General features: G+C 45.9%; 2 protein-coding genes across 6 annotated transcripts in view; one reads left to right on the top strand and one right to left on the bottom strand.

Moving 5' to 3' along the window:
• phactr1 (phosphatase and actin regulator 1) overlaps positions 1 to 2,948 on the top strand; it is a 22,815-nt gene extending 19,867 nt beyond the window's left edge. For all 3 annotated transcript variants that reach the window (XM_076045624.1, XM_076045622.1, XM_076045625.1), the window contains exons 8-13: positions 412 to 568; positions 1,171 to 1,226; positions 1,332 to 1,393; positions 1,553 to 1,693; positions 1,799 to 1,875; positions 2,335 to 2,948. In XM_076045624.1, coding sequence (XP_075901739.1) covers positions 412 to 568; positions 1,171 to 1,226; positions 1,332 to 1,393; positions 1,553 to 1,693; positions 1,799 to 1,875; positions 2,335 to 2,350 — 509 coding nt within the window. In that variant the 3' untranslated portion in view covers positions 2,351 to 2,948. The remainder of the gene's footprint in view (positions 1 to 411; positions 569 to 1,170; positions 1,227 to 1,331; positions 1,394 to 1,552; positions 1,694 to 1,798; positions 1,876 to 2,334) is intronic.
• Positions 2,949 to 3,977: 1,029 nt separating this feature from the next.
• On the bottom strand, positions 3,978 to 8,857 carry tbc1d7 (TBC1 domain family, member 7). 3 transcript variants are annotated; one of them, XM_076045628.1, is made up of 8 exons: positions 8,685 to 8,856; positions 7,153 to 7,307; positions 6,879 to 6,959; positions 6,188 to 6,378; positions 5,567 to 5,704; positions 5,336 to 5,481; positions 4,461 to 4,590; positions 3,978 to 4,352 (listed from the first exon to the last, which is right to left on the bottom strand). In XM_076045628.1, the coding sequence occupies exons 2-8, from the start codon at positions 7,262 to 7,264 to the stop codon at positions 4,266 to 4,268; spliced, it is 885 nt and encodes a 294-aa protein (XP_075901743.1). In that variant the 5' UTR covers positions 7,265 to 7,307; positions 8,685 to 8,856; the 3' UTR covers positions 3,978 to 4,265. The 3 variants fall into 3 exon arrangements, with proteins under 3 accessions (XP_075901743.1, XP_075901744.1, XP_075901745.1); XM_076045629.1 differs by having other exon boundaries at positions 8,689 to 8,856; XM_076045630.1 differs by lacking the exon at positions 6,879 to 6,959 and having other exon boundaries at positions 8,685 to 8,857.
• Between the last annotated feature and the right edge of the window lie 459 nt (positions 8,858 to 9,316).

Here is a 9,316-nt window from a genome sequence, read left to right as displayed (position 1 = left end):
CCCTCTTGTTTGCTGGAGCTGTGACGTGAAATACTCTCTGCCTCTTATTATTATTATTAACTCAACCTTGTTATGCGCATACGCGTGAATGAACATCGGTGAACTTTTCCATATGACTGCATAGGCATGTATGTCACTGCCTTGACCGAAAGCATTCAACAGCTGTTTTTTTTTTTTTTTCAGACTGAAATGATTCATTGCAAAAACATATTTATAGTTGAGTCCACATGCACGTATGGCTTCAAGGCTCTGTGAGTAATCTTTGGAGATTGTAAAGGAGAAACGGCGACATCAAGTGGTTCCACTTTAGATGACAGTGTCTTTTACTCCCCCTCCCCCTCCTCCTCACCTTTAGTCAATCTGCTCTCTGCCATCCAGTTTGATTTTCTCTCCACTGTGTGTTTTTCAAAGGCACTCTGGCCATGAAGGTTTTACGCAAGGACTCTCTGGCCATCAAGCTGAGTAACCGTCCATCCAAGAGGGAGCTGGAGGAGAAGAACATCCTGCAGCTGCAGTCCGACCAGGAGCGTTTCGAGTCCCGACAGCAAACCGCCACCAAGCTGACCAGGTGAGGCCTGGCGGAGCCGAATCCACTGTGACGGAGGGACGTCGGTGGCCCAGCAGAGGGGAATTCAGGGTTTTGAGGAGCAGCAAAACACTGGCGGAGATTCAGTCGTGTGAACGTGGAACTCGGCTTGATTTCATCACATGAAAGACATGTTTATTTATGAGCAAGCAATAATACAATAATGCATTCAGAGAGTCCAGAGTACACGCAGATGAAATAGATTAGGATAGAAATCATCACGTTATGAGCGATGTATTAAGATTGTATATTCTCCAATAGGTCTCTTATTATTCTGAGAGATTCCAGAAAAAGTTGAATTCAAGTAGAAACGCAGATTTTAGTCTTCAGAAATCTGTGTTTGTGTATAAAGAGTTTACAAGAGCCTTTGGTCTTTTTTTTTTTTTTTTACGGCTCTCTAACCTGCTGCTGATCATCCTGCAAGCTGTTGAAAAGATCCACAACAACAAGTTTGTCTATTCAAACAATTAGAGAGAAAAAAAATCTTTTGCCTTTGTGAGATTTCACTCGACCACGATGCGCCCGCACACACCTAAAACGCTCCAAGAATAGATTTCCTAAAAATAGCCGTCACTGTTTTTCAGGCGGTTGAGTCAGAGGCCGACGGCAGAGGAACTGGAACAGAGGAACATATTAAAACGTGAGTTCACTTTGAACACGGGGAGAAAATGTGACCCTCATCAGTTCCCGTATGTTTCCCAGTGAGTATGTGAGGAGTCACGGTCACCTGTACCTGTCTGTCTAGCTCGCAATGATCTGGAGGAGCAGGAGGAGAAAAGGGAGATCAAGAGACACCTTTCCAAGAAGGTAGGACAGTGATGCTCTCTGACTGGTGCGCATGACACACCAGCTGAGCTTCTCACGGAGGCCGGCCGTCCTCTCTGCCCTCACCATCCTAGCTGCGCGGCTTTGTTTTTGCATTAAAGTGCGCTGCTGACGCTCCCTCTCCCATCTCATCTTCTCCAGCTCAGCCAGAGGCCCACGGTGGAGGAGCTGCGGGAAGCCAAGATCCTCATCCGCTTCAGCGACTACGTGGAGGTGGCCGAGGCTCAGGACTACGACAGGAGAGCCGACAAGCCGTGGACGCGGCTCACGGCTGCGGACAAGGTCAGAGCCGGCGCTGTTGAAACCAGAGAAAACCCGACCGGGCTCACAATCGTCCAGTCTGTCAATGAGAGCCGGACGTGTCAAAGTGTCTGTTCTGCTGTTCAGGCTGCCATCAGGAAGGAGCTGAATGAGTTCAAAAGCACAGAGATGGAGGTCCACGAGTCGAGTCGTCACTTCACGAGGTGAGTGGAAACTGAACGGGCAACATGACAGTTTATGGCAAAATAAAAGCGATTTTTTTTTTCCCCCCGAAAATTTCGACAAAGTACAATTGCGATTTGCAGGTGTTTCCATTGAATGGTGTGAATAGAACGGTGACTTTAAAAAAAAAAAAATCCATCTCCATTTTCACTGGTCAGTGAACTGGTCATGTGGCCGCGTACGTCACGTCCGCTGACGCGTAAATGCCAAAAAAAATGTTTCCATGAGACTTTTGCAATATTCCACTATATGGATGCGTCTGAAAAACCTCCTCATGAGAGCGACGGAACCTTTTAGCCATGTTTGAGAGTTTTTTTCCGTGTTTCCATCACCAGGTTTTGTTGCCATATTTAGGTTTTGCGCAATTCTAGGTGTCATGGAAACGCAGCTGGAGGGCGATACTGACGCATTTCCCCGTTTTTGTTTTTCTCGGTTTGCAGATTTCATCGACCATAAAACGTGTCAGTCGGGCCTCGGCCGTGTGTGAAACTCGCCACGCCTGAAGAGTTCAGCGCAGCCGCTGCACCGCTGAAGCGATCGGACCTCAGCCTCCGACAGACTGGGACTGGAACTGCAGCCCTGTGCGCCGCAGCAGCGGCAGGAAGTGGAAGTGAAGGCAAACGTACTGAAGCGGCGTCTCCACACGCACACTGGAGCTTTTACAGACTTCTTGATATTGAAAAGATTTTTTTTTTTTATGATAAAGAAACGGTGATTTGTTTACTTTGCAGGAAGTCAAACTGAATCGGTGCCAATTCTGAAGAAACCAATTACTGGCAAACACAGGACTTTTTTCTTTTTTATATATAAATATAAATGTATGTGCACAGGGATTTTATTTCCTGCCTTTTTCCACTGGTCCCTGAGGCAGACTGGAACTTTTTTGCTTCTGTTAAGCACAGTTTTATTCTTCCGATGACATTTCAATGGTCCTCAGTGTGGGTTTGCGAGAGGAAACAAAAATTATAAATACGCAGCAGCAGCGTTTGCTGTTGCAGGCAGCTGCATCTTAAGCCAAAATGTCCTAAAAAAAAAAAAAAAATTCTGATCAATGTCAAACATGAAAAGAAGATGAGATATTCCAACGCACACACCCCAACCATCTGAGCAATAACCTTTGTTTTTGGCCTGCAAAAATCACACATTTCAGAGAAACCAAAGCAAGTTTACCTGCTCGTCTCCGTCCTCCGTGCACCTCGAGGAGCGAGCGTTCAGCCATGGAAAGCGTCACTGTGCCAACAGAACTGCTTACCAGGGACTTAAAAGTAGCCAAATGTACAGGATTCACTATCGATACAGATTCTGCAGACACGGTAAACCTTGCTGAACTCTTGACTGAAGATCACCTTCTCACCCTCTCATTGCAAACCACATCACACTCCTTTTAGTTTCTGTTTTTGGGCCGCGTTCAGACTGCCAGCCAAAATCCATTTTTTTTTTTTTTTTTTAGCTCCCGCAGATTGAAACCCGGACGGCTCTTTTGTAGTCCGAACGGTCACAAATTGCATGAAATCGGATTTGTTGCAAAACTATATTGAAACCACCTTCAGGAGGTGGTTTCATTTGGACAGATGCGTCTCAGTGTGAACAGCTCCAAACACAGCTGTCCGTCACATCACGCAAGAGCCAATGTGCCATGGCAGAGAGCGCCACCAGAGGGCGCCATTGGAGTAATGGAGTAGACAGAGGAGGAAGCTCATTGGCTCCCACCTCGTTGCTACAGCAACCTGTCCGATGGGTCAATAATGTGGCCCAGTCTGAACAGAGCCACATCCTCTTTGGACACTGGCTACAAACAGTGTGAACACTCAGCCCTAAAGATCGGATTTGAGAAGGAATGTGATTGGAATCGGATTCGCCTGCAGTCTGAACGCAGCCTTCAGATCCAGATGATGTTCAAGAACTGGAGGTTTTCACTCTATTACTGGGACTGGTTACTCCGTTGTGTGCGTGTGTGTGTGCGTGCGTGCGTGCGTGTGTATGTCAGTCCTGACTGTTTCTTGTGCATTTCAAGCCGTTTTGGAGAGAAACTATTCTAAGATTTGTACAAAAGAAAGAAAGAAAGAGAGCGAGACTTTTCCAATGTTTTTTGTAACGCAGACGCATGTGAGTATTATTTATTGTGTCTTCAATGATGTATGCCATTTCCTAAAGAAAGAAACTTATTAAAATAATAAGTTTACGCCGCCGCCTGACTTCCTGCGGTCCATCGTCGAGCAGTCGCGGTGCTCCGTCCTTTGTTTTCCACGTTCTGCTTCTTCAGCTTCCTCTCGTCCGTTTCCAATGGAATCGGACTGATGAGTTTTCGTTTTCAGCCGTGCAGAGACGACTCCCTGCGAGCGCCGGATGCCGAAGCCTGCCGGCGTGGTTTCTACACGGCGTGGATGGGAGTGCCGCAGTATTTGTGCCACAAGTCGATGGCTTTGGTGACGATGGCGTCGGTGTTCTCTTGAGGGATCTGCTAGAAGACAAGCCAGCCGTTGGAGGAGCGGAGCTTATTTTTCATCATTATTATTATTATTATTATTATTATGACTGTTATTATAATTATTGCTGTTTTACCCACATTGCAAAGGAACTTTACGATGCCTTCCGGCCGGTTTGTGCCCATTAACACAATCTTATAGCTGAGGAGGATCTCCAGGGCCACAAACACCAGGATCTTGCAGGAGCCACTGATCACCTTGTCCCACACCCTGTGGGGGGGAGAAGAGCAGAAAAAAACAAAAGGGTTCAGGTTTTACAATTTTGGCTGTGCCCTCGAGCACTGTTTCTCAACTGGTGGTTCTGTTGTGCAGCGGTTTGGATTGGGTTGCAGCTTTGTGGACTGTGGCTCAGGAGGTAGAGCAGGTTGTCCAGTGACGGAAAGGTTGGCGGTTCAAATCCCGCTGCATCCTAGTCCGTCATTGTGTCCTTGGGAAAGACACTGACCCTAAATTGCTCCCAATGGGGCTGGCAGTGCCATGCATGGCAGCGCCACCCATTGGTATGTGAATGTGTGTGTGAATGAGAGGCCTTTGTAAAGTGCTTTGGGGGGGAAAGAAATGCAGATATAAGGACAAAACAAATGTTCAAATGAGACATTTGGGTGTTTTTCCTCTGAACTTTATGAAATATCGTTCATCTTACAATCCCGTATGACTCCCTTAAGAATGAATGAACTGATTTTTGTAATACATCCCAATGAGTATCATCCTGGCTACACGTGAGGTCAGACTTCTAAAAGTAAGTGCTGTTCTGTACAAATCTGTGAACCACAGAAATCACCCCAATCAATGCTGAGTCACATGCACAGATTCACAACCTGGTTTGAAAAGCGTGAAGAGAGAAGCGGCTGTCCTGGGCATCTGCAGCAGAGACGGTGTGAAAACCAGTCTGCAGCATCACATTAGCAGGTGAAAAATCAATTCTAAAGGATTTTCCATGAGGACGCAAACTGACCTCTGCAGGCTGGATTCGGGGAGGCAGCCTGCAAAACAGCGTCTGAACCACAGGTTGTAGGGGAGCTGGAGCAAGGCACCGGTGCTTTTCAGATGGTTCAGCAGCTGAGGCTCCTCCTGACTCAGGTAGTGCTCCAGGCTCTTTGGCTTCGGGCACACAAAACCATCACAAATGACAGCAGCCGGGTGAAAGTGACAGCGACCTTCTCGCAGAGCCGTGTGGAAGACTCACCAGGTGAGGCACCGAGTCGCCGAACTTTGTATGGAACTGGTTGACAAAACATTTGATTAGCCAGTAACAGTCGATGGGATCGTCCACAATCTCCTCCATTGCACGGCTGATGGAGAGGAAGTCGTCGTTCTCTTCATCCTGAAACACATCAGCATCGCCGGATATGAGGAAAATAATCACGGCTTTCCACCTACAGAGAAGCCACTGGCGTAGTTTGACAAACATGCTAATTTCTCTTTCCAGATGGTATAACAAAAAAATTATAGAAAAGGGCCTGGTGCAAACTTTAAAAGCATGCAGAATGCTGATACTGGACCCTTAAAGTACAATGCTAATGTTTCTTAAGACTGTTACAATATGCGGCTGCTGGCTGACAGGTTGGACTCTCACTTGATTTAATGAAGCAAAAATCTTAACTACAGATAGAGATTTAGATTTTGGTCTTTGCAAATGTATCTTAGATGTGCATCAGATGCCATCAGAGCCACTAAGGATGGCAGCAACTCAGGCCTGCGTGGGTTTTCCACAGGTGCAAACCACAGCATATCAGCATCTGCTGCTTTTCAACTTGCTCTGCTCCGCGATCCAATCCTGAACGTTGAGGGTTTGGCCTCGGCTTACCGGTGCGGTGGTCTCCGAGCACCGAGGGAGCACCTGGCTCTCCAGCTGAAACACTCGCAGGTAGACGTGAGTGGAAGGCGTGGTGCCGTTGATGTACCTCATCACCTCCAGAGCCTCTAAAATATCCTCATACTGGCCTTTCCTGTATCCTCCCACTAGAGTGTGAGAGTCGCTGTGTGGGGGCAGGATGCCTGCGGGGACAGGAGAGGATCGGTGGCCGTTTGAACAGAGAAGTTTTTACTGTTTTTTGGCGATGCAATGCTGAAACTTAATATGTCCGAGGACAAAACTTTTGTTATATGCAGAAACCTTTTTGACAGCTGAACTTGGAAAAACCTCTCAAATATGGCTGAAAGGTTTTGACGCTGTCATGAGGTGGTTTTTTCAGTCGTATCCATACAGAGGTACATCGCAAAGGTGTCATGGAAACACCTTCTTTTTTTTTCATACTACACGCCAGCAGACGTGACGTACGGGGTCACGTGACCAGTTCACTGAACTGTTGTCGTAGTCTGGCGGGACGACATTTGACCAGAATTACGGCTAACGCGCTTCACACCATTCAATGGGAACACCTGCAAATCGCTATTGTACTTTGTCGATATTTTAGAAATATTTTATATCTTTTATTTTGCGGAAAAAACGTCATGGAAACGCAGCTAGTGATGAGTGTGCAGTTGGGGACGCTTACCCAGTAATACCTTCCACACATGGAGTCTGTACATGGACGGGAGGGGGAACCTCTGACTGAAGGTACTCAGCTTTTCAAGGTCTGTGACAGAGTGGATCACAGAACAGATCAATGGACACCGCCTAAAGCTGACAAGAAACTGGCGTTCGCTGATGGGAAAGGTTCAATCATTGCATTACATTGTAATGTGATATCACCGCTATAATGGACTGTGTTCATTCTAAAAAAAAATGGGGCCAACTTTGCATGTGGTGTTGGGTGGAAGCGAGCGCACCTAGAGGACTGTCTTTCAGCAGGATTTCCAGTGACTTCTTCTCCTCCACTCCTCTGAAGCCCACCTTCTCATAGTAGGCGGAGCGGAAATTCCTCTGTGGGTCGTCGGCCATACTTGGGCCTCGTCAGCGGCACCCGTGCAAAGTTTGCCACATCCTGCAGAGTCGAAAAAGGTTTTCGGGAAAAGAGACAAATTCTTTTTTTTTTTTACAACAAGTGTTGATAATGTATATTTTTTTATATTAATAGTCAATAGTGTCGCCTTTGGAGCCACAACTGAACACAACCTCTGAGTAGTTCTATACTCTGATCCATTTTCACTAAATTTGAAATAAAGAAAGCCTAAAAAAAAAAAAAGAATGTATTTTCATCCAAAAATGTACCAAAACCTACTGAATAGCACTGGTGAATGTTTGATGACAGCAAATCATAATTCCAGGCGCAATCATTTTTGCCCTCAACTGTATGATAAGATTAGCACCCATGACATTGCAACATACAACTCATCAACACATTTCTCATTTATTTTCCTTAATCTCTTCCTGTCACTGGCTGACGGAGCAACTCTAATCCTATCCCACTGCGTCCCCTCTCCTCACACCAACTCATTTCCTGTCCTCTTGCACTACATTCACAAAACTCTCCTCTTTGGTCTTCCGGTAGAACCGCCTGCCTGCCAGCACCAACATCTGCATCCTTCTCCCGATGCATTCACTGTCCCTCGTCTGTGCAGGTTCAGACCTCCGTCCTCTCCGGCTTCACCTCCCAAACAGCTAACGCGTGCTGTCCCTCAGATGTAGTCATTCCTGATGTTATCCATCCTGCTCACTAGCAATTAGCACCTCAAATATTGTAATATCTGCTACCTCTTGTTTTTCAACCTTTTTTTTCTCTCTTTACAGCCAGGGGACATTTTTTACGTTGCAAAACCAATCCCATGGCCCACCACCAACCAACCAAACTAATAAATGACACTTTTATCCTAATAATGACAATACCTCTCTTAACCTGGACCTGGAATGCCCCCCCCCAGACCAATGAAGTGAAATGTGATTGTTTTTTCTTCTCACGGCACACCTGACATTATCTCATGGCACAGTGGTTGAAAAACACTGGTTTATAGGCCACCGTACACTGGCAGTCTGACACCTATGCACCTCCATGGGTCTGAACAGGCCCAACAGCCACGCACACCCGTGCACATGATGGGAAACACGGATTTAACTCTGTGACAGGTAAATACCACGGCACCACTGTGATGCTACGCCACCTAACTGGGCTGTTTCATTTTACTTTAGTTTTTATTTTATTAATTCTCGATCTGTGTCTCGAGATTTTTTTTTTGTTGTCCTGTTACATTGCGTTCCTGTAAAGTGTCCTTGGGTGCTCAGAAAGGCGCTTACAAATTAAATGTATTATTATGTTTATTAGTTATTATTATTATTATTATTATTATTATTATTTTATTATTATCCATCTATAAGGATCCCAAGGTAAATCGAAGGGAGCGAACGTCGTGTGATTTAATGACACCTACCTTGCACTTGAACGTTGAAAGAGAGACGACGTCAATTGAACGTTTGGCGTCTGTGTTCATTCAACACAGAACGCGAAACGACGAATTTAAATGCCTTTAAAATAGTCGTTCGCCTAGCACAGCATGGCTACATGCTAACTGTTATTGTCAAGGCACTTCCGGATTCTGTCACCGTCTTCTTCGGGTTTGCGGTTTGTATCCATAATGTCGCACTACCGCCATCTACTGGTTCTAATTGACTACTACTTTGTCCATCACGACCAAATTCTCTGAATCCAGTTGTTGAAATTCTTATGCTTCTCCTGCCTCCTCCACCGTCTTCCTGCTCCATCTTCCATATGTTTTAACGCCACGTCCCTCCATCCATAGTATCTATGTTTTGTTTTACTATGGTTCGCTTGGCCAGCCTGTCGGCAGACTAATTTCCCCAGGTGCCTACATGAGAAGGGAGCCACATAAATGCCACCACTGTACCACTGTTGTATGCCGTGACGTTACCTCACGCAGTGTGTGTCACCTGCTCTTTGATCTGAGACTACTTAAAACTGAAACTGAGTCACAACATATTTGAGCATTTTCTTGGTCTTCTTTCTGTAATCAGTTCTATTAAGGTGGCATATATCTCCAC

Source organism: Nelusetta ayraudi, unplaced genomic scaffold (assembly GCF_046127955.1).
Source record: "Nelusetta ayraudi isolate G7.1 ecotype Tasmania unplaced genomic scaffold, CSIRO-AGI_Nayr_v1 ptg000084l, whole genome shotgun sequence".
NCBI classification, from domain to species: Eukaryota; Metazoa; Chordata; class Actinopteri; order Tetraodontiformes; family Monacanthidae; genus Nelusetta; species Nelusetta ayraudi.
Note: the sequence above shows the minus strand (reverse complement) of the source record. Positions and strands in the feature narration are given on the sequence as shown.

What these genes read in the sequence shown, in the direction of transcription:
- tbc1d7 (XM_076045628.1), bottom strand. Translation starts at nt 7,264, where the DNA reads ATGGCCGACGACCCACAGAGGAATTTCCGCTCCGCCTACTATGAGAAG. An exon ending in TGTGTGGAAGGTATTACTGG is followed by an intron (nt 6,379 to 6,878) that starts GTAAGCGTCCCC and finishes CTGTCCCCGCAG; the next exon opens with GCATCCTGCCCCCACACAGC. An exon ending in GCGACTCGGTGCCTCACCTG is followed by an intron (nt 5,482 to 5,566) that starts GTGAGTCTTCCA and finishes GTGTGCCCGAAG; the next exon opens with CCAAAGAGCCTGGAGCACTA.